This window comes from Zootoca vivipara, chromosome 3 (genome assembly GCF_963506605.1).
Source record: "Zootoca vivipara chromosome 3, rZooViv1.1, whole genome shotgun sequence".
Classification (NCBI taxonomy): Eukaryota; Metazoa; Chordata; class Lepidosauria; order Squamata; family Lacertidae; genus Zootoca; species Zootoca vivipara.
The window spans coordinates 90,167,849-90,191,584 of NC_083278.1; the positions used below are offsets into that span (position 1 = coordinate 90,167,849).

At 41.1% G+C, this 23,736-nt stretch overlaps 2 protein-coding genes across 3 annotated transcripts in view; one reads left to right on the forward strand and one right to left on the reverse strand.

Moving 5' to 3' along the window:
• The window catches only part of NVL (nuclear VCP like), a 44,403-nt gene extending 34,335 nt beyond the window's left edge, over window positions 1-10,068 (forward strand). Inside the window, exons 20-23 of the mRNA XM_035111425.2 lie at window positions 4,163-4,239; window positions 4,764-4,852; window positions 8,273-8,343; window positions 8,730-10,068. Of these exons, the coding sequence (XP_034967316.1) occupies window positions 4,163-4,239; window positions 4,764-4,852; window positions 8,273-8,343; window positions 8,730-8,774 (282 nt within the window). The 3' untranslated portion in view covers window positions 8,775-10,068. The remainder of the gene's footprint in view (window positions 1-4,162; window positions 4,240-4,763; window positions 4,853-8,272; window positions 8,344-8,729) is intronic.
• Window positions 10,069-10,970: 902 nt separating this feature from the next.
• On the reverse strand, window positions 10,971-23,619 carry LOC118083213 (sphingolipid delta(4)-desaturase DES1). 2 transcript variants are annotated; one of them, XM_035111426.2, is made up of 3 exons: window positions 18,628-23,619; window positions 14,301-15,043; window positions 10,971-12,809 (listed from the first exon to the last, which is right to left on the reverse strand). In XM_035111426.2, exons 1-3 carry the CDS (start codon window positions 18,707-18,709, stop codon window positions 12,663-12,665), a joined length of 972 nt encoding a protein of 323 aa, XP_034967317.2. In that variant the 5' UTR covers window positions 18,710-23,619; the 3' UTR covers window positions 10,971-12,662. The 2 variants fall into 2 exon arrangements, with proteins under 2 accessions (XP_034967317.2, XP_060128956.1); XM_060272973.1 differs by having other exon boundaries at window positions 17,377-23,619.
• Between the last annotated feature and the right edge of the window lie 117 nt (window positions 23,620-23,736).

A 23,736-nucleotide genomic window follows, 5' to 3' on the forward strand; every position in this document is an offset into this window, starting at 1 on the left:
TGTTCACAAAATTCAGCACTTCTGCTGATTGTGATTTTGGTTTGATTACCTGCTACATTTACAAATCTCCAACCTTTTGTGTTTGCTTGATAACCACAGAAAATCATTTCTTTAGATCTGGGATCACCTTTCTTGCATTGTGCCCTAGGCACCAGCACAGAAGCATGGCATCCAAAAACTCTTAGATGGTCAATTTTTGGTTTCCCCCCCGAATAACATGAAGTAAGGAGTGTTGCCTACTGTACTCTTGTACACTCTATTAAAAGACTAATTCGCATACAGCGCGGCTTCTGCCCAAAAACTCTGGGCATGGTTATGGGAACTGGGCAGCCGTACGCATTTGGTTTAGAGTCAGACCACTGTAGCTTGCAGGGCTGATATATGCATGAACATGCATAGAGGGTTGACCCCAATATTAATTTAGGGACATTATAGGTTGGTGGGGGAATGTAGGGAATTGCTTTCCCTCTTTTGTTGCAATTAAATACATATTGTCAAGAGTGAAGCTGTGTTCTTCTCTGACAAGGGAGCTATTCAAGAGTATATGTAATCTTAAAACATCTAGATGCAAGTTTTATGGAAAACCCATATCTCAAAATCATACATGGTGTAATAGTTGCAAGTAAGCCCTGAAAGCCTAGCTGTTCATGGAAATGTTATTTAATATGCAGTGTGCAGTTGACACCATAAGATTCTAAAACAAGTGTGTATATTCAAAACTAAATACCGGTAGTTGTCATCTTTTAAAGTGTTTTGAGGTGAGAGTGAGCTCCAGAAACAAGCCTGTGATGAAGCATTTTAAACACTTTAAGATGAGAATGATCCTTAATGCAGCTTGTCAGGGCTCCAAAATACAAAACCCCAAGAGTTATCTGTGTATAGCAAGTTCTGCCTGTCACACTACTAGTCATGTTTTAAGAGAAGGAAATGATTAAGTGGAAGGGGTAAGATTGCAGAACAACTCTGCATATGGCAACTTTGGAAGGTTGCACAAAGCTTTTGCATAACAGTTTAAAGGGAACTTCTCCTAGTATGATCTTCTTTCCATAGGGTTCAGTGAACCAGGTTACATTGTTGACATGGTTGGTTTTCGTATTTCGTGACCGCTTCTCATTATGTATTATCATGTAGTATCATGCATGTTGCTTTAAAACAAAGATTAAGTAGTTGCAGGTATGTTTATATGAAATGCTTAGTGGAAGTGGTCAATTATCTGACTTGGTCCTGCTTAAAACTATTGACTGTAAAAGGTCTGGAATTCAGATTTAATCCTAATTTCTTGTTTAATTATTTCTCCAGTAAATTAAAGAAAAAAAAATGTGAATTCAAACTGATAGGTGTTTTTCAGCCAAATCACAGTTTCAGGCATTGCTTGCTTTGTAAAGCTGTGGGAGAGGCATACATTACAGCAAAAGAATTTGATCAAGTTAATGTGTTTTAATCAGCTATTGACAAACCAAATCATCTCTTCAAAAAGCAACTGAGATTTATAAATCACTTTATATTTCAAAAATAAAAAGTCCCCCCTCTCTCTTTCCCTCTCACCCCCTCCTCCCTCCCTTCCTTCCTTCTCTGTCTCTTCCTTCCCTCTCCCTCCCCCCCTCTCTTTCTTTCCTTCCTTCCTTCCTTCCTTCCTTCCTTCCTTCCTTCCTTCCTTCCTTCCTTCCTTCCTTCCTTCCTTCCTTCCTTCCTTCTCTCTCTCTTCCCCCTCCCTCCCCACCCTGCACTCTTATTCTGTGGTAGCAGGACTGCCACTGCTTTGGAACATGTAGCAGAAATCATGGTTACAAGGAACAGGTTGGATGTGAAATACATCTGTGTTTGAAATATGATTGGGGGGGCAGAAGGTGATCTCGCCTAGGGCGCAAAAAACCCTAGCACCGGCCCTGACAGCACCACCCGCTTCCCCAAAATTCTGGATCAGCAAACTTTAAATATTGTAAGTAATCTGTTTAGGGGATACACTTCAAAATTTAAAGATGAATTCATTTCCTTAATTGCTGTCAAGATACACATGTTCAAAATCAGCCCAGGTTGAATTTAGCTCCCAGTGGTTATCTGCAGCCACCAAATGGTGGGAATTGAATAAAATTAGGTGATCTGAATGAATCAATTGATTGATTGATTGATTGATTGATTGCTACATATATATTCCACTTTTCCTCCAAATAGATCCAAGGTGGCATGCATGGTTCTGCTCTTGATTTTATCCTTGTAATAACCCTGTGAGCTAGGCTATGCTGAGACTTAATTCAGTGGATTTCACAGCTACTAATAGTTAAGCTTGAGTTTTCGTAGCATGTCCAAATGGAGTGAATGACTTCATGTGGCCATATTATCTCAACAGTTTGTGATCTGGACTTCTTTGGATCACTTCTTCTGTGGAAACTTGAAGAAAGCAAATCTCTGATGCAATTTGTACTTGTGTAAAGGAACATTATGTGTTGTGCTAGCAACCCTATTAATTGCTTTTCTGTTCAAAATGCTCTCAAGTCGTGAGTGAAAAATGATTAAACACCACTTTGCAAGTAACTCAGTTTGTTTAAACACAATGTGCACATATTTGTCCCTTTCAGAGCTGACACAATGAGTGTGTTTTGTATGTTCTGTATCTGAGTACAGAATGGTGTTTTTTAAAGCAGGTTTTGGTTCTAGGACTGAGCCAAGTTTGGCCTAGAGCCAAACTTAGACTGGTAGAGATTAATGAAAGGTTTTGCTGGAAAAAAGTGAAGGCATTGGGTCAATGAATGTGTGTGCTGCTCTTTAGTTCAGGTTGTGTTAAGGAAATTAGCAAAACTGCATTCAAAGCTGGTTCTGTGCAAGGTGGGAGAAGACAATGCTTGTCTTGCTGTAAATGGAATAAAGCATGTTTTGGCTTGTTCCTACATGTCTAAATGCAGTCTTGAAATTTAGTCGTTGAAAAATGTTTCTCAGGCAGGCAATTTGCCAAACAATTTCTCAAGCTGCCTTTCTGATGCATAAGCATTTACCGCAAGTAGTTGGTGCCTGGGTGGGTAAAACTTGTTTGAGGACTACCAAATTTTTCCTTCCTTATTGAAAGTCTGGTGATTGTATTCTTCCCATTGCTTTTTGGATTTTTAGCTGTTGCCTAAGCCAGTGCCCTTATGTCTGCAAATTTAGATATGTCATGCATGTTGACAGAGGGCTCTTTGATCCAGCAGACGCTTCCATCAGTGGAACAGAAAGGGTGACAATCTCCCCCCCCCCCAATTCATACTACCGTACCCTCTGCAGAACCACATGCCACATTGTTCTGAAGTGTCCCACCCCCCACCCCCCTGGAGCAGATTCAGGGTCTGAAGAGGAACTTGCCTTCCTCCCTGTTACACAGCTTGGTGGTGGCCTCCACTGGGTCAAAGTGCCTTCCATCAGCAGAGAAACACTGCTGAATAAAATCCCATTCTTTCTCTGTTTTATGCGGAAACAACCAAACAATATTTCACACAGTTCTCTCTATAGTCATGCCATTTGGTACTAGCGTTTGTATTTTTTAAAACAACATCATTGACTTGTTAACTTCTTTGTGAGGCTTTTGATTCAGTGTTTTTCCTGTTGTATATTTCCTATTTTAAATCCTTGAGGACAGTGAGTAATTTTAGAACCTCATAAAGCCCTGGGGGCAAATAGTAACATCTTGCTGGCATCGAATCAAGAAACCCGGGTTAAGAACCTGTGAGTGCCCCAAGCCAGCCGTTGGTGTTCCTGAGAAACTTACTGAATAGTTTGTGTGATTGATTAGTAGCTTGGAGGGAGGACTTGGGAAAGCGACCCTCTGCTTGACAGTTTGGTTTCTCCATTTGGCACTTAGCAATCTTGCCAGGCCACACCCTTTGCCAGTCCTGCTTTGCATCCTCCTTGAGTGTTTCTCCCCAGGTGTGATCTTGCCTGGGTGGAGGAGCATGGGAGTATGTGTCGAGACTAGCCTACCATACAAACACAAAATTCACATTCTCTTTGCACTGTTCTTCCTGCCCCCACCAACCACTTGCTGTATCCACCCCTGTCCCCAGAATGGAATAATGCAGTCCTTGGGCTGAGAAATGTACCCCATCCCTGCTTGTAGGATGAAACGATTGCTAGGTGGGTGGTTGCAGTTGATGCCCTATGTCTCTAAACATTTCCTGGTTGTCACCTTTTATAGGATGGAACCCGACCCCCGCTTGACACTGATGTGGACCTTGAAGAAATTGCTCATAATCCCTGCTGTGATAGTTATACGTGAGTAAATTTATCTCTTTTATCTTCCATTGCCACTTGCAGGTGGTGTTGGTCCTTCTATGATACCGCCTTATTAGTAGTAGAAAATAAACACATCAAATCCTCATCTTCCTGCCTTTTTATCTCCATTAACACATCTGCCTAGACTATTGTTCCAGATTTCTTTGAATCTTCCGGTTTATGACACTGAAATGCATTAAGTTCTGCATAGCAAAAACCTCTGTGCCTAGTTTACATTTATTTTGAAAGCAAGTATACTTCTGTAAAATGTGTCAAGGAGGGTTTCAGCATATGCTTACAGAATCTAAATTAACACGTTAATCCCAATTTGCCCCCCAAATATATAAAGAGAGCACATCTTCAGACTAACCGGCACACCTTGCTGAATGGAAATAATTTTATTTTAAATGTCTATTCAGAGACATTTTAATGCCCATATTCGTTCCGCTGCTGCTGTTACAACTCTCCTTTGGGATAAAGAATGCTCCCTAAAATGACTCATTGGCCTTTTGTTGTTTTTATAGGGGAGCAGATCTTTCAGCTCTAGTGCGGGAGGCTTCTGTCTGTGCCCTGAAAGAGGAGATGGCAGTGCTGAATGCCACAAACAGGAAAGGTAAGGAAGAGGATATTAAACAGAATGACTTGAAGAGAGAGCAAGTTGAAAGATTTTCTTTCTTTTTGGACATAATTTCTTATTGAAACTTTTCATCATACAATACAATATAAGACAAACTAAATAAAATAATCCAACTAAAAGAGAAAGAGAAAGATAGATCTTAAACCTTGTGTCACAAAGAAGCTCTCCCCTTTTGGCAGCTCCATTACTGTCACTGTGTTTGCTATTATGAGAGGGAGTGATAATATAGAACTCTGAATCCGGGATAACCTCTACTCCCTCTGCTGCATGCCGATTCTTTTGGGGTTCCTGTCTATACTGACTGAGCAACTATACTGAAGGGCTATATCAAAAATATATGAATTCCTATTAGAGTGGCACACTAAAGATGAAGAGGTTAAGTCAGTGATGACCAAGTGGGCAATAGACATAGGGTACAACATCGAGTATGATAAGTGGACTAAATTATGGACCTCTGGAATAAAATTTGCAGCATGCACATTGCTAAAGGAAAATCTATACAAGATGATGTATAGATGGTACCTTACACCATCTAAGCTGTTTAAAATGTATAAAACAGGCAATAAGAACGGCTGGAAATGTGGGAAAGAAGAAGGAAATTTTTTTCACATGTGGTGGAGGTGCAAAAAAGATAAGGATTTCTGGGATAAAATATATAACAAACTAAAGAAAATCTAAGTACACTTTTAAGAAAAGACCTGAAGCCTTTTTGCTGGGGATGGTAGCGGAGGATGTAAAAAGGAAGACCAAAAACTCTTTCTATATGCCACAACAGGGGCAAGATTGTTGCTAGCCCAGGTGTGGAAACAACACCAAATACCCTTAATAGAAAATTGGCTGCAAAAAAATAACAGAATTTGCAGAGATAGCAAGATTATCAGGGAAAATTAGGCATCAAGGAGACAAAGTATTCGACAGGGAATGGAAAAAATTTATGGAGTATATTGAGAAATTAACTTGAAACTCAAGATAAGGTCAGTAGAATGGAAACAAATGGTATAATGTGTTGATATTTGGAAATTATATGAATATGTAAAAAGAAAAAGGCGCAAGAAAATCTCGAACTAAAAAGACAGCAAAGGAAGAATGGAAGCTAAAGGAAAGATTTGATGATACAAACGTGTAACTGGATGGATTTATGAAATACAATGTATGAAATAAGATTTGTTTTAATGATGGAAGAAGAATATTTTGTAAAATATGTTAACACGGAACCATGTAAAGGGTACCGGGGGGGGGGGAGTGAATAGAAAACTAATAAAAAAAGATATTTAAATATACTGAAGGGGCTACCTGGGAGAGCAGCTGATCCATGTGGCTTTATCCTTGTCCATACAGAAAGGCTGCTTCACACTCAAGCAGCTGTAACAATTATTTCAAGTGGCAGTGCACGATTGAGCAGCGAATATTCTCTGCCCTTTCCTCTGCATGTGGTTAGAGAATTTGTGAAATGAGACTGAGACACATCACAGCAATGTAATTGTAGCCTTTGTTCACTGACTTTGTAGAGAAGCCAAGAATCAATGGCAGCTATTGCTCTCCTCACCTAAATGCTTTGTTTACATCAGGAGTTTGCTCTCAAAATAATATGAATATTTCAGGTTAAAACTACCATTTAGATTAGGTTAGTGAACTATCAGGAAGCAGGTGGGAGGGATAGTTTTTTTTCTTTATTTGTGGTTGGTGCTTGCCCATAAATATAGAATGAAGTCCTTCAGTGCTGATGCAAATATGTCAGATGTTATGCTGGGAGCTGAAACAAAATGAATTACTGCATGTTTTTGGAGTATGTTACGAGTGCCAGCTTCCCTCTCTGATTTGGCAGAGTTTGATGAGGAACAGCAAATTACAACTAATTGGTAGTTTGGGATGTTCTACTACTCATGGAGCTGGTTCTGTTGTACCTTCCAAATGCTTTGCAAGAGAAGGCGTGCAATGGAGATGGTAGCTGGAAAAGCTGAGTCAGATTAGATAAATCAATAAGGATCCGTTAATTGTTTTGACTCTTCGAGCCCTGTCTGCACTTCAGCAATGATTAGCTGACAGGGGCTATGCTGGTGAGAAGTTCTAGGCTTGGCAGCCTCTGGCCCGATAGCCAAAAAGGAGAGCAATGCAAATGCCCCTCAGTGGACACCAAAGCCCCGGTTCACACATTTTAGCTGAGGGTGGTGCTGAAATAGCATTGTGAAGCTGTATGATGCCTTCTGTCGCATAACACTGGTAAATTAGAAGTGCAGAACTCAAGCCAAAAGGTTTGTGCTTTGATCTCCCTGTGGCCTGTGAAGTTGACAGTTCAGAGAAAATCCTCGCATACACAGAGTTTGTGGCTGGATGCATGGCTCCGGAGATGTAGACCATTAGTTAGTTACATAAGTGTTTCAAGGCAGTAGGTTTACAAAACTGTTCTTCCTGTGAGCAGAATAGTGGAGCTCGACCATTCTTCATTTTAAAAACCTACCGTATTTCTAAAGAAGACCTGGGTGGGCCAATTTACTTGGTGTTAGATACCAATGATACATCATTTTCATATAATTTTCTCTTCAACCATAACACGCTGTAAATTTCATATCCAAATTCCACAATTGTTCCCATATCTATATTATGACCGATACAGTATCTATTGCCCAGTTTATCATTGTGGGAATCTGTCTCTAAGGAAGCTGTCCTAGGTTGTCTTCTCAAATCCAGCTAATAGTCTGAGGGCAAGCTGATTCTATCTTTTCCCTCCTCCTTGATAGTCTGTGCCGTTTCTTGCTGGTTCATTTGCTGAACAGAGGCAATTTCTCTCATGAGCCTGATGGTCTTTTCCAGTTGTCCCTGCTTTGCCAGAGAGGCGCGGGTCATCTTCTTACTCCAGGAAGAACCGTAAAAATGAAGTCAGATTTTTGGTGGGCTTCAACACAGCACTAAGGAGATTGTTCCTTTGGACAAGCATTTCTGCTCACCTGGTGGGACAGTCCATCCCCGCCCCCGCCCCCGGAATGCTGTTCTGGGGGTTCTCCAGACCCTCCAGAGTAGATCTGGGGGAGCCATGGGGGGAAGGGCGTAAATCCCATTATGCCAGCAGGAGCCCTTATTCTGGCTCCCGTCAGAGGAGCAGGGTAGTTGAATCCAGCCCTTTGTTTCTAAAATTTTAGCAATCTGTTCCTACTGTTGAGAGTAGGAAACTTAGGAGCCTTTTTATCCATTTGAGCAGAGCGCTTGGAAGTGCCTAGAGGGTAAGTAGTGGGAAGCTCAATCCCTGGGCAATCTTCATTGCTAAGGCGGTTTGATGCTTTAATTATCCTCTTCCCACAACTTATTATGTTAATAGCCTTAACTTTCATTTCATTACAGTTCATTATGTATACTGTGGAAGCATGTTAACCTTCTCCTGTTGCACTGTATTGTTTGCAGGAGAAATCAAGATTGCCAGAAAACACTTTGAAGCTGCTTTCAAGAAAGTTAAATCTTCTGTATCAAGAAAGGTGAGAAGTGCTCTAGGCCAGGTGGTGACTTAAGCTAAGAGTGGCACAGAATGCTAAGGATTCTACAAAGGAATATGAGGCATCCAATTTCCCTTTCACTCTTGCCCAAACAAGTCTGATCTGGGGGAAGACCACGCATCTGCCTTGGTGTTAGTGGGAGGGAATCTTACTGGCACATGGAGAAGAAAGTGGACACTGCCTCCTCAGCGGCTGGGATCTTTAAAAAGCCAGTAAATTAGCCACTTTGCCTTTCCTTAGGTTTCTCTTGTAAATGTTGAAACACAATCTTTGCCACTAGGTAAAAGTTTTCCTTATGGTACAGTCAGCTCAAAAGCCTTACTGAATGAGTTTGTTTCTGTTTTTCCTCCCTTCACTGGCATCCTTAGGACCAAATAATGTATGAAGAGCTGCGCAAGTCACTGAGCAGGTGATAGCTGGATGATTCCTAACACCCAACATGTTGCTTAACCTGAGAAGCTCTCCCGGTGGACTATTTTCTAGAGGCATCTTCATGGATTGGACTTAACCTTGGTTTTGCTTGCCTGCCAATCTCAACATTGCTGGACTCCGTTTCTGAGAGAAGTTCTATCACATTGTTTAGTAATTAACATTTGGCCACACTTTCAAACTGGTCTCCAGGATATGGGCAGAAGATACATGATGTGGCCATCCGGCTGAAGCTAAGCAGCCCTGGATCTGGTCAGAAACCCCATATATGCCATGGATTCTATGATGGAAGAAAGTGCAAGGTGTAAATGTTGTTTTTAAATATATGCTGTCAGCTGTCGTGGGCGTCTCCCCATCACTCTTCAGATGTTACATTTTTCTTTGCGCTATGAGACATTTGATTAATCTTGTTAGTGTCCTGCCTGTAAACTGAACCGGTTAATACACAAAGAAACAATAGCAAGTCAGCCTAGCCCAGATAGCACAGATGGGGGACCTGTGATGCTCTAGATGTTGGGATATCAGCCCCAGAGAGCATGGCCAATTTTCAGAGATGATGGGAGTTGTAATCCAACATTGGGCTGCAGGGGGACACAAAGTGGACAACAGGGCCCAGCTGAGAAGAGGGGAAATTGTGCTGTTGGGCAAGCAGAAATGCTTTCACTGGCAGAAAAATATCCTTAAAACTACATTGAAAACTTAAGGAAAAACAGCCTTTTCTCTCTGGGGAAGCTTCACATTATTTAAAGAATTCTGCATGTTTGCTTTAAAAATACCACATTCTTTCCCATACTAGTTTTATGTGTATGACTTAAAACAAGGGGATATTAGGAAAATTTGGGTGCAGTGGCTGAAGAAGCAAGACTAAAGCCAAGTGTCTGTAGGATCTGTCATTTGATCCACCCATGACCAATCCAGACAATGCAAAGGAGATCCTCACAGCAGTGTACAAGGACTTTTAAATAGCAACCATTAATCGGTTGCATAGGTGTCCCAAGAACATGGCTTTATTATTGCAAAATCCTCTGCTTCCCACACATAGAAAGCACACAGACGTTGCTTTTCCATGTGGTCTGGTGTGAAAGTCAGATATGATCGGATTTTTAAAAAATGCATTTGTTTTCAAGCATCAGCAAAACAGTAAAACAAAAAAAAGTAACTCGAGAATAATACAGAGCTTGTATTACAGAGAAACAGCCATCTGTAATGTCTTCCTCAAAGAGGTTCAGTGTTCATCTTAGTGCATTTGTGTACATAATAAAGCACATTTCATAAAAACTGCTCCCTTCTGCATTGCTTTAATTTTATGCTTAGGTTTTTTCCATGATTGCTATATTCCATACTTCCTGTTATTTGTCCTCACATTCTTCCAGTTTCTAGTATAATGCTAGCTGTTGTTAGAAGGAACGTTATGAATTCCTTATGTATTGGTGTTTTTAGTGCATCATCAGCCATCATTAGGGCCAGTTGTTGAGTTTGTTGAATAATTTGTTTAGAGATCATATTTATTTCCTGGAAGATACCTTTGGTACTTCATTTTCTTCCTGTCATCCTTGTCAGTTGCTTCTGCTCATGTGGATCCTGGAAAGCACATAGAACTAGAAGAGGAAGTGGAAAGAGTTTGGCCAGTGGAGATCCAATGGTTCCCCACACGTCTTTAGCGATTTGATTCCGCCTGACCAGGTATCCAAGTGTTGTGTTCTGGTGTCTGTATCTTGGTTTAGGGTGCCAGGATGGGAATAGGATTCTATTGGATTACTTCCACCCCAGTAAGCAATTCTCATTGCCTGAATTTATAGAAGCAATCACAGCTGTGGACTGAGGAGTCCAAAGTGGGTTGTTCTCTGTGAGAAGACATGCATGCCATGGTGGTCTTGTCTGCTGTGGCTCAGCAGTTTATGGCCTCCAAGCCAACCAAGGACGTCTCTCTTATTTTATCTTGGCCAGCACATGTATTAGGGTACACATTGGGCTTTAGGCCACATCTTCTGTTTTGAAATAGTGATTTGGGTGTGGAAGCCATATGTGACACTTGTCATGGACAGATTATAAATTTAACCTGCAAGAGTAAAGAACCCGATTCAGTACTCTCTTCAAAAGCCAACGAAATTTGAATTCCAGATGGTGTTTGGGGAATTTCCTGCAGGACTGGCTGGTAATCCTGCTGGAGCTCTAGTTATTGTCTGGAATGAGGTAAGGAGTCAAGCTGGCCCCACAACAGCTCCTAAGCATTTGGCACATTGTCAGAGCCATTGTCAGTCCCTTAGTACTTGGAGGAGTGGGTATCAATGAATTAACAAGGTCAATGTGACTGAACATATAAAACCCCATTGGTGGTCTTCATGTAGCAATGAAATCTTACTTCACACCACCACCAGTGGTGTGAAGTGGAGCTCCTGGAGTTTTTTAAAAAAATATTTTTAAATTAATTTTTCATTAATAATGATCCAACATGAGCCACATTGATAGGCAATTATTCCATTCCAGTTCCATAGAAACGGTATGCCATATGGTCCTGTTTTGATGGATAATTTTCAGCATGTGCAACACAAGGATGTGGTTAAACTGCCTCCTTGATTGAGATCAGCTAACAAAGGACCATATTTAAAATTTGAATGGGTCTTCTCTTGCCATTTTAAATTGCCTTATTTTAAAATAATCTCATGAGCCTCTCAATACTCTGCTAACCAAAAGCGAGCATGAACAGTAGCCTAAAATACTGGTTTATCTTTTAATTTTTGACAGCACATCTTGCTAATCTAGTTTCTGTTTGAAGGTGTGGTCTTAAAGTGGAAGGGAGTGGGCTTAAGGCCCCCACATTCAATGAGAAACCTTATTGACACTAGGCCTTTATTAGCAATTATTCAAGAGATTTACAAAACAATACCAAAATGACTGCCGCGTTAAAGTCTTGGGGCCAAAATGAATTGTGATGCCTACTTCATTATTTCAACCTTGATCTCAAGAACATTCCACACATTTGTTAAATAAACTTCACTAATATCATCTTTATTCAAGTGCCCAAGAGTTGTTTTTTATTTTAAAAAAACCCAGCTTTCATATACTCCTTTGTAGGAGGTACTTGCATTCTCACAGTCGATGTTTTATACCTTTTATAAACTTTCTACCTGCTGTCAACAACTGACACTCCAGCTCTTGCCCCAGCTAAGAGAGCACAATATGGTTACCAGGACACACATAGGCTCTACTATTCTGTTTCTAAACTTCAGGAGATCTAGTCTGTTTCCAAAGAAGCATCAATTTGATGGCAGGGCATAGCTCTTACGTACAGATGCATACAAGAGGGAATGCAGATCTGGTTTTGGGGAAATGGGTCTGCTGCAGGAGATCATATCCATGTCCATTTTGAAGTTACACAAACACTAACCTTCTTCAGTGGGTATATACTTTACAGTGACAGTTGTAAATCCATCAATTAGGTCAACTCAATCTAGGAGGAGTTCCAGCCAGCCATTTTGTTCAGCTACTACACTAATTAAAACAATTCTGCGGTATTAAAAGAAGTTAATTTGGAAGGTTTGTCAGCAAAAGCTAGTGTCCTGGGCAGCATATGTAAAAAACTGAACAAGTACATACTGCATGTAAGATAAAATGCTTAAAAGCATAAGATAAAATGCTTAAAATGCTTTAAACCATTGTTCAAGTGAACAGCTACTAAAACACATTATGAAACATAGTTACATGGCAAAAGAACATGAAAACGTTTAATTCCAAAGATCCTGTTCTAGATTGTACTCATATATTCATAGTTCAAACCAGGTCAAGATTCAAAGCAAATTCATCTTGACCAAACAAAACCTTCCACCAGCTACCAGGCTGTCCTTGGTGTTTACGGAAGTGGGTTGTTTTTTTCACTCCAGTATCACTTCACCTTTTAAATGCCTTTTCACTCGCGAATAGGGGCTGATAGTGTCATCCATCACAAAGTCATAAAGCACTTTTACCCAGGAGTTATACTGTGGCAGATGATCATAGTATTCAGAGGCCATTTTCTTCAGCTATAATAAAAAAAAGAAAGAAATTAAAGTTTGGCAGCAGAAAACAACAACAACAGCAATTTATTATTTATACCCCACCCATCTGGCTGTGTTTCCCCAGCCATTCTGGGTGGCTTCCAACAAAATATTAAATACAATAGTCCTTCAGATATTAAAAGCTTCCCTAAACATTAAATAGCCAGTGTTGTGGTGAGTAATTTCATCTCAGATTTAGGAACTAATTGTATGCATGTCTAGGCACAGAACTACACCATCTGCTTCCTTATATCCTGGCCTGATCACTGAAATCTTCGATGCTTCCCCATGGCTCAGATGCACAGCCCCTAACTATAATTAGCCATGCATTTAGTGTAGTGGGCCCAAGCCTGGGAATTTTACCCCAATTGAGATTAGACAAGCACTCTTGTTTCAGCAGGAATTTTAGGATAGTGTTTGCTTTTATGGTAGTTAGTATTATTTTATTGTTCTATTTTCTGTGGATTGTTTTTAATTACACTGTTTAGAAATGCAAATAATTAAGCAATATATAAGTGTTTTAAAGTAAAATAAACACAAAATTTTGAATTGTAAAATGATTATCCCTCTTGAACTTTAAAAGGTCTAAATTAGGGATTGGGATCATGTGCCCCCCTGGATGTTACTACAACTCCCATCACCCCTAAATATCGGCCATGCTTGCTGAGGAAGATAGGAATCAACATCTAGGAGCCGGTCATACAAGTAAATACCCAGCATTCACTCAGTCTGCAACTTCCTAACCAGACAGCAGGTACACAAAGCATGCTGCCTCAGAGGAGGAACAGAGCACTGACAGCTACTGACCCTGTTTTCTAGAAACAAAGGGTTAGCTCCCAAGGTAAGCTCACGGGATGCAGATTTTCTACCCACTCCTCCACACCCTAAAAGCCTCTTCCGGTCTGAACTATAACTTTATGAGTACAATCTAGAACAGGATCTCTGGAACATTGACATGCTCCTTGGGCATAGTTAGTTAATGTTTCATAATGTGTTTTAGAAGCTGTTCACTTGCACATTGGTCAGGAATGCCTCTTGAACAATGTGGAATGGAAAACACTCTCTACAGAGATGAAGCAAAGCTAACTGGTATGTGCATGAGGTACAATTCCTGTGTGGGGTATAAATAGTAGGAGGAGGAGGAGTAATAGTAGTGCTTTTGATCCCTAAAGCACCACAAAGATGAAGCTCTACTGAATTGAAGGCAACTTTCTTGCAGAAGTCTACAAAAAACTGGCAGCTCACAATGGCAACCCAGGATTGAATTCTGGCAATCAGCAAGGAAAATAACTAGTTTACCCCACATAGGAGCAAACTTAAAATTTGAGGACATAGAGTGCAGTCTTAATATATGTCCCCACCCACATCAGCAAATGACGGCACAGAAGTGGAATAATATCAATCCATTCAATTATAAGGGAGTTGCTTCACTCCAGGAAAGTAGCTAGTTGTAAATGGACACTATAATGTACTCACCAGAGGAAGGTTTTTCCCAGGAACATTAGGGAAGTCATGGTGTTCATTATGGTAGCCAACGTTGAATGTAAGCTTATTAAGTGGACCGTAGTAGGAATATGTTTCATGTCCCTTTAAAAACATGTAATGTTCGGCTATGAAGTGTCCTGAAATAGGGTGTAAGCCTAGCCCAAGCAGAGCTGCTGTTATCAGGTAGACAAGTGCTTTTACTCCAAAGACATAGTATACCATAACATCAAAGAGAAATTGAATTGACAAATTCATGATTTCAAGTCGAGAGATTGGTTTGGGATTAATAAAGAGAGGCCGGATAGCATAGAATAGGGGCTGGAGAATAACCCAAATGAGCTTTTGAAAACGGGTACAAAAAAACCATCCTTCAATGGGAAGAGGAATGTCCACGTCAGCTCCTTCACCGCCAAGATAACGATGGTGATCCATGTGATATCTCTTGAAGGATACAGAGTATGGGATGCCAAGTGCGAGATTGGCAAACATTCCAAGCCATCGATTCCACAGAGGTTTACAATTGCCAAAGGCACTGTTGTGGGCAATCTCATGACCAGCCAGACTCATGGAATGATCAAGACAACTGCCAAACACATATGACCAAAATATAACCCATTTCCACTCCAAATCTTTAACTAGATAAAGAGCAACTAGCTGTGCAAGCACCATCAGTGTAACCACCCAGATCAAGTTATGATCTGGTTTCATCAAGGTTTTTATTTCTGGGTGTTTACCTGTTGGGAGAAAAAGAGAGAAAAAGTTTAAAATAACTGCTGTCAATAGACAAATGCTCTTTGAAGATTATGCCACAATCGACTCCTATATTTGGATTCTACTTTCTAAACACGCCCATATACATGTTAAAAGTTTGCATACATACCGTACATACAGGATGCTTTAGTGCAACACTGCAGTCAAGTGTAAAATCCACATGAATGAAATACAGGCACAACAACAGCACCACCACCATAATGGTTCAGGGGATGGAATGGTTTGGGGATGGAATCAGCCTTAGTTCCCCTGACAGAGGTCCATATTTGGGAGACAGGCAGGGGGACTGCGACCCTGTTGATCTCTCACTGACTTTTGGTACAATCAACTATGTTGTTCTCTTGGATCATCTTCATGAGCTGGGGCACAATTCCACATTGGTTCTACTCATTAAAGAGCAGGATTCAGAGAACAGCATTAGGAGATTATATGTGTGTCCACCACAAGCTGTTGTGTCACAGGACAGCTTTTGTCCCCAGTACTATTTAAGATCTACAATCATTAAGCTATTGGGAGTGGTCATTAAGAGTATGTTGATGTCATGCAGTTCTATTTCTCAGTTACATCCAAATCAGAGGGGGTTTTGATATTTCTGGATGGTGGTGGGCTGAGTGACAAACCAACTGAAATTGAATTTGTGGGTAAATTGCTTCCAGGTATGGGATCTTGAGAAATTACCAGTTCTGGAGAGTTACACACCACATAGTTTGGGGTGATCTTAGATTCATCTTTCAGTGGAGACTCAGGTAGCCTCCATAACATGAAGCAGTTACACTAATTATGGCCTTTCCTAGAAAAGGACAGCTTCATCACCACTCATAACTGGATTACTGTAACATGCTCTTGTGTGAGTCTCTTTTTGAGACAGGTCTACAAGGCAGTAAATACACAGTCAGTTAAGCTACATGTTGACATGTACTTCACTAAGGAGGTATATGCAAGACAGGTATTTTTAAAAACAGTTTTGGGTCTGTAACTAAGATGCGACTTATTGGAGGAAGTGAACATGGAAGAAAGGGTTCGGTTCCTTCATGGGCATAAATAACCCCACAAGCCAAGAGGTGCATGGTCAGACAAGCCAGTTGCTATGGCAATGGCCTCGCGCTGTCTATATAAATGATTAAGGCATGTCAGCTTATTAGTCAGTCAGTGAGTCAGAGTCTGTGTTAGGTCTTGAATAGCTGGAGCAGCAGAAATACTTCCTACTTGTATCTTCAAAGCCAGCAAACTGTATGTATATATGAACACCCAGAACTGTATTACAGTGGTACCTCAGTTTACAAACACAATTGGTTCCGGAAGTCTGTACTTAACCTGAAGCGTACTTAACCTGAAGCGAACTTTCCCATTGAAAGTAATGGAAAGTGGATTAATCAGTTCCAGACAGGTCCGCGGAGTACTTAAACTGAAAATACTCAAACCGAGGCATACTTAAACCGAGGTATGACTGTACTGAGGCCTTATCATTTGTAACAGTGAACTATTTTGGGCCTTAAGCTGCCTCTGTGTGGTAAATGGAACACTGTGTGGGCAATTTCCACTGACATGACTTTGTAATAAAATTATTTACTCCTTTGAGATTTTAATAATTCACATCAAGAGTAGTAGCACTGAAATCCATGCTATGCTATCTATTCCCATGATTTCACTAAGTTTCATTTCCAGCAAGCTGCCTTTGACTAAGAACATGAACAAATATGGCATCAGATATGCAGACTTCCCACAGACCTAACTTTTACATGAAAGTCAGCATGGTCAACTAAGCAGACACAGAAAACCGTCCCAAGGTGATCTGCTTTAATATAGTTTGAGGTCATTCAATTCTTAACTTTTCTCTGGGCCAGATTCAATTAAACTGTTCTAGTAGTGTGATCCAGTAACAAGTCATACTAATGCTATAAGGCTCTCCTACCTCTCCTACCCCTTTGTCTCTCCCAAATTGGCTCTGGGGTCAGAAGAACCACAGGAGGAAGAAAGGGGAGATAGCACATTTTGCTTGCCTGATGGAACTAACAGAGCAATCTCCTTAGTGCTACTTTGAATTCCACCCATGGGGTGGATCTAAATTTCATGAAGAATAGACCCACTGAATTTAATGGACTTTAGTCATGTTCGTTAATAGGTCCACTCTTAGTAAAAAGTAGTTGACTACCACCCTGTGTCTAACAAGAAGTATACAGTACAGTGATGCAGGCAACTTAGAGATTCTCTATTCAACGCTAGGAAAAAAAATTGAGATTCTGTATAAGACTCAGATTCACATGCTGGATAGAATAAACTGAGTTTGCATACTCACAGTTGGTTATTCAGTTTATAGACCAGGATTCTGAATTTATTTTGAGAAGGATAAAATGGAAAGAGACATGTGTAATTGGGAATAGCATTTGTCAGCAAAAAAACTTGATCATTGTCTCCTACTGATGCTTCTCAGCAGTCACAAGAACTAGAAGCATGCTGTTTAACTAAAAGCATTGCAGAGGCTTGGACTAGATGATCCTTGGTGACCCCTTCCAGCTCTCCAATCCTACCGGTATGAGTCTATGATACTACACCTGTGGCAGATTGTTGGCAAACCATTTCGAAGTGTGCCCAACACACTGGCCTACACCCACCCCTCACTTCTGAGAGTGATCCTACTGGAAAGACCAAGGAACTAAGAGCCATTGGAACCAACTCCTAGGGGCTGAGACAGTGCCGAATTTACGTATAAGCTAAACAACCTTAGGGCCCCACTCTCTTGGGGGGGGGCGTAAAAAAAATAAAAGGAAAAAAAACCTGGATCTACATTTCCAAAATATAAGATAAAAATAAATAAAAAATAAAACCTACATACAGCAACAGTGTTTTGTGTTGTGTAGGCTCCTTTTTGTTATGTGCAAATGGCTTTAGATACCTATTAGGTCCATAAATTCTCTGTTGTATTGTCATTTAATACTGTCATGCTAGATTGTTTTTAATATTCAGTTGGAAGCAGCCCAGAGTGGCTGGGGAAACCCAGCCAGATGGGCGGGGTATAAATAATAAATTATTATTATTATTAACCATATAGCATATATTCAACACAAAAAACAGTGACAAGCTGGACTTATAAAGGACCCCATTACCTTCAGTAGCTTAGGGCCTCATCAAACCTAAATCTGGCCCTGGGCTGAGGTGAGGTCCCTTTGCCCCCCCCCCCAACCAATAAAATATTTGAGTGTCTGTCCGTCCGTCCCCACGTTGATGGACACTGCTCTTCAAATAGTGTGCCCTATGTGGGCAGGGCTCTCCCCCTCCCCCCAAAAAAATATTTTATTCCAGTTTGCACTCTTACTAAGAGCCCCGCTGTATGACACAGTAAAAGCAAACGTCGCCCCATCCACCCTCAGCAGGGAGGGGATGTTACTTCAGCCATTTTGTCCAGGGTACACTGGCAGCAGCAATGTGTGGAGAGAGATAAGGGGGCTCGAGAGCGCCTTCGCCAACCGAGGCATCGTGTGGGGCCAGACCCCCAAAGGGGAGCAGGGAGAGCACGAAGTGCAGGGAGGGCCTGAAGGCGCGCGCTTACTCAGGATCTCCTTGCGCCGGTCCGCGTGCGGCTGGTCCGTATAAACCCACTCGAAATCCTCTCGGGCCACAGCGTTCCCCATGGCTCTTTCCTCGCCGGCGTCGTCGTCAACGACCTTCCAAGCCAGCGCCGTTTCCCAACACACTCGCGCCCGCCGCTGCTCGCCAGGTAGGAGAGGATAGTTTCCCGCCCACCGCCCTCACGTCCCAAAAAAACATTGACTACTGGGAACGGTGACGTCGAAGGAGCCATTAGCAGCCCTGAGGCAACGAAAGTTTTCGGATGTGCCGGCTTCTTGCCCTCGTCGCCTTGCCTTTCATTTTTCTGCCTCCCCGGCAAAAAGTTGGGGACGGCTTCATTTCGAAAGAGTTAACATTTTTGAGGTGCATAATATTAGGTGTCTTTTCTTATCTTATAGTTTTTATTACATTTTACAGTTTCATATTCAAAACAAACATCATTACCACACAAAGCATATATGAATCCCAATCCCCCCTCTCCCGACTTCTATTAGGTGTCTTTTCAATTATCAGGTGTTAAATTACGTTAGCGGTATTCACAATTGTTATTCATTCCATGAATTGTCATTAACATGATACTGTACAAATTGTAATTAGCAATATTAATTTTTAACGGCGACGTAGGGTTGAAGGAAGCAGCACGGAGAGAGGGTGCCGGTTCAGTCAGAAAAGTGGGAGCACATGAGGAGGCCTGGCTTAGTTTCAGGACAGTGACCCTTGCTTTTACTTCTTGCCCGCCTCAGTTTTCATACTTCCAAAAGTCTCCAAACTTAAGAACTGCTCTTCACATTTACTTTTGCATAGCTGCCTAATTTTCGCTGCTTCAGCACTACTCATGTTGCATGCACAAAAAAGTAAACATTTCCTACTTTGATTCCTGAATATGCTAAAGGTATCCAATATTAGAAGTGCTGGAAAAGGCAGCAGTATTTTATTTTATTTTAAATTACAGGTTTTTATGAGTATTTCTTTTATACACAAACTTGGGACCTTCTCTTGTCATATGGCTTTGAAGATGAGCTCTGAAGGAAGTGTGTCCTTGAGATGGACTTACCGGTATCTTGCAACTGGAGCATTGTGTTATCAGAAACCTTGGATGGTCGCAATTCATCTAGCCCAATTCTGCACATGCTTACTTGCACATAAGTTCCACTGAAAGCAATGGGGCTTCCAAGCAAGCATGCACAAAATCAAAGCCCCTGGTCAGTGAACTTTGTGAGGATTTATGAAGAATGTATTCCTATATTGCAACAAAGGAGATTGATATGGAGTACAGGAATGCACATGCTATCCTTTTTTCCTGTGCCAGAGGTGCTAGGGAAGCATAAAGGTGGGGGACTATATTAAGGGAAGGACGCAGTCACGCAGACGTTGAGGGTTTGAGCTGAGGTAGATTTAATAGGCACAGAGCCTGGGGGCAGGGTTAGCCATAAAATTTCCTTTACTGTCCTAATACCTCTCTCACCATTCAACTTGACTATCCCTTTATTCTCTTGACCTCCCCTGCCACACACTCACACACCACACTCTACATATTTGCTTTTTCCAAGTTCTGCTGATTCTTCATGGCCTTTCTAAATTCTATTGAAATTTAAGCCCATTAGCTGTTCCATAAATCTTTCATTTTCACTAACTGCAGAGGTAAGCATAAAGCTCTGGATGGAGAGTAAAAGCCCATGACTAGGCTTCCATATGCATTAATCATTTACTTTTCTATCTCAACATAACTTGTATAACTCATAGCTTGCTGGCAAAACTTGGCTCTTGTTGCCTGTGTAAAATGCATTCAGCAAAAAAAGAGGCGGTAATAGATAACAAGTGTGACCTGCATCAAAATTCTGAAGTGTATACTCATAGCTAGCTCATCAAACATGCCTTCTTCCAGGATACTAAAAACCTAAAAACAAGTATTAGGGAAACTTCTGGCTCATGGGCATAATCACACCTGTCATGCCTCCCCATTTGAAATCTCCCCATTTGCAGGGGGGGAAACAGTAAGTAAGCAGTTGGAGGGACTGAATCATGATTTCAATTTTCTCTATACTATCACATAGAGCATGGCATTAATCTGAACAAGATTAACCTGTATTCTTAATGCAGGGTAGCAAATATGATGTAACATGCTTTGATAAAACTTGGTGGGATGAGACTCATGGGGAGGACCAAAACTAATTGTTCACATTCAGCAACTTTATATAGTAAACCACCCTGTGGGTGGGCAATTTTGTTGTCGTTTAGTTGTGTCTGACCCTTCGTGACCCTATGGACCAGAGCACGCCAGGCACTCCTGTCTTCCACTGCCTCCCACAGTTTGGTCAGACTCATGTTGGTAGCTTTGAGAACACTGTCCAACCATCTTGTCCTCTGTTGTCCCCTTCTCCTTGTGCCCTCAATCTTTCCCAACATCAGGGTCTTTTCCAGGGAATCTTCTCTTCTCATGAGGTGGCCAAAGTATTGGAGCCTCAGCTTCACGATCTGTCCTTCCAGTGAGCACTCAGGGCTGATTTCCTTAATCTTGCGGTCCATGGGACTCTCAAGAGTCTCCTCCAGCACCATAATCCAAAAGGTTCTTTAATTCCTCACTTTCTGCCATCAAGGCTGTGTCATCTGCATATCTGAGGTTGTTGATATTTCTTCCAGCAATCTTAATTCTGGCTTGGGATTTGGATAGGTAATATATAAATTATTTAAATTAGCTGCAGCAGCATAAACTACTGACTGGTCAGGTTGACTTTTGATACCAAGAAAGGTCCTAGAACAGATAAGCAGTTGGTCTGTGGACACTTAGAAAAGGATGCTTTGGTTACTAAGAGCCAGCATGGGTTTCTCTAAAACAAGTCACATGTGCAGATTGTATCCAGGCATACTGTTGAAATCCAGTTTCTGCTTGAAATATATATATCACAAGCTCCAACTTCCTCTTTGATTCAGCCGGCTTTCAAGTGCTACTCAGATGAGAACAGCCAGTTGAAATTGCAGTTTGTACTACAATCTGGAAGATACAGCATTATGTTTCTCTGGTAGGCTGCAAGAGTAGGCGCTTGATGAAGTTGAAAAACAGAGTCCCATTAGATCAATGGGTTGACATCTGTTAACTGCTTTAAATTTGCATTGTACATTATGACTGAAACAACTGCTCCACAATTTACTCCTAGTGAGCAGTGTAGTTCTCACATTAACAGCAGAAGAGGTAGTAACCTACAGGTGAAACTCAGAAAATTAGAATACAGTGGAACCTCGGTTTATGAACACCTCGGTTTATGAATTTTCGGTTTATGAACGCCGCGGACCCATCTGGAACGGATTAATTCATTTTCCATTACTTTTAATGGGAAAGTTCGCTTCAGTTTATGAACGCTTCAGTTTATGAACAGACTTCCGGAACCAATTACACCCATGTTTCAGTTTATGAACGCTTCAGTTTAAGTACTTCGCGGACCCGTCTGGAACGGATTAATCCACTTTCCATTACTTTCAATGGAAAAGTTCGCTTCAGTTTATGAACGGTTACTCCGTGGACCGTCTGGAACGGATTAATCCACTTTCCATTACTTTCAATGGGAAAGTTCGCTTCAGTTTATGAACGCTTCAGTTTATGAACAGACTTCCGGAACCAATTGTGTTCATAAACCGAGGTACCACTGTATCGTCAAAAAGTGCATTTATTTATGTAATGCAACTAATTTTTATTTATTTTTCTTTTAATTTTTACAAATGCTTTCTTTTGGAAATTCCACAGTAATAAAACAAATAATACAAAAATAAACATCGCTTTTACATTTCATTAATTACATTCCATTTATAATTGACCCGCCTAACAACAAATAATTACAACAAATAAAGGCTTGATATATCTTGCTTTGCATGGCATGCATCTATCTCAGACATCCCCAAACTGTGGCCCTCCAGATGTTTTGGCCTACAACTCCCATGATCCCTAGCTAACAGGACCAGTGGTCGGGGAAGATGGGAATTGTAGTCCAAAACATCTGGAGGGCCGAAGTTTGGGGATGCCTGATCTATCTCATATATTGGTTTCACCTTTTAAGTTGCATTACTGAAATAAATGCACTTTTCGACAATATTTTAATTTTCCAAGTTTCACCTGTAGTTTAGACTGCACCTCTTTAGACTCCAGATGAGAATTCATATTATTCCAACAAAAGCAAGAGTAGCATTCTGGCCTGGATCTCTCTTTGCCATTCTAGTTTTCTATGTGTAGGAATCTGGGGGATGGGGGAGCAGCGAGGAGCTCATTTGCAGTCTGAAGCACAAATGAGCCACAGGTTTACTGGCTTGCTTCCTTTTTCTGGGAAATGTGCCAAACTAAAGAGAAATACAGTGGAACCTCGGTTTATGAACACCTCGGTTTACAAATTTTTGGTTTACGAATGCCACGGACCCATCTGGAACGGATTAATTCACTTTCCATTACTTTCAATGGGAAAGTTCGCTTCAGTTTATGAACGCTTCAGTTTATGAACAGACTTCCGGAACCAATTACACCCATGCTTCGGGTTAAGTACGCTTCAGGTTGAGTACTCTGCGGACCCGTCTGGAACGGATTAATCCACTTTCCATTACTTTCAATGGGAAAGTTCGCTTCAGTTTATGAATGCTTCAGTTTATGAACAGACTTCCGGAACCAATTGTGTTCATAATCCGAGGTACCACTGTAGTGACAACTAAAGGGAAAACAGCTGTTTCCTCTGTGGGGATAATTTTGAAGACACTTGCATGTTTGCTTTAAAAATTGCACATTCCTTACCTTGCTGGTTTTACAAGTATGACTAAAACAAAGGGAGGCTAGGTAATCTTGGATGCAAGAGCTGAAGCAAGACTCAAGCCAAGCTCCCGCAGGATCTGTACTTTTATCCACCAGTAATGAATGACCTTAACAATGAAAAGATCCTCACTGCAAAGTTTATTGCTGCATGCAAGAATCTGAAGGTGTGAAGCATTAAGTTGCATAAATTTGCTGCCTGTATCTCTGATATAGCTTTAAAAACATTGCATAATCACAAGAAAATCCTCTGCTTCCCAGAGATTAGGAAGCAGAGAGAATTTGCTTTCCTCAAGAACATTCCAC

Coding starts and splice junctions, on each gene's coding strand:
- LOC118083213 (XM_035111426.2), bottom strand. CDS start 18,709: ATGGGGAACGCTGTGGCCCGAGAGGATTTCGAGTGGGTTTATACGGAC. Junction 15,044..18,627: donor CCGGCGCAAGGAGATCCTGA/GTAAGCGCGCGC, acceptor TTCTCCCAACAG/GTAAACACCCAGAAATAAAA. Junction 12,810..14,300: donor CTGGGAAAAACCTTCCTCTG/GTGAGTACATTA, acceptor TTTTTATTATAG/CTGAAGAAAATGGCCTCTGA.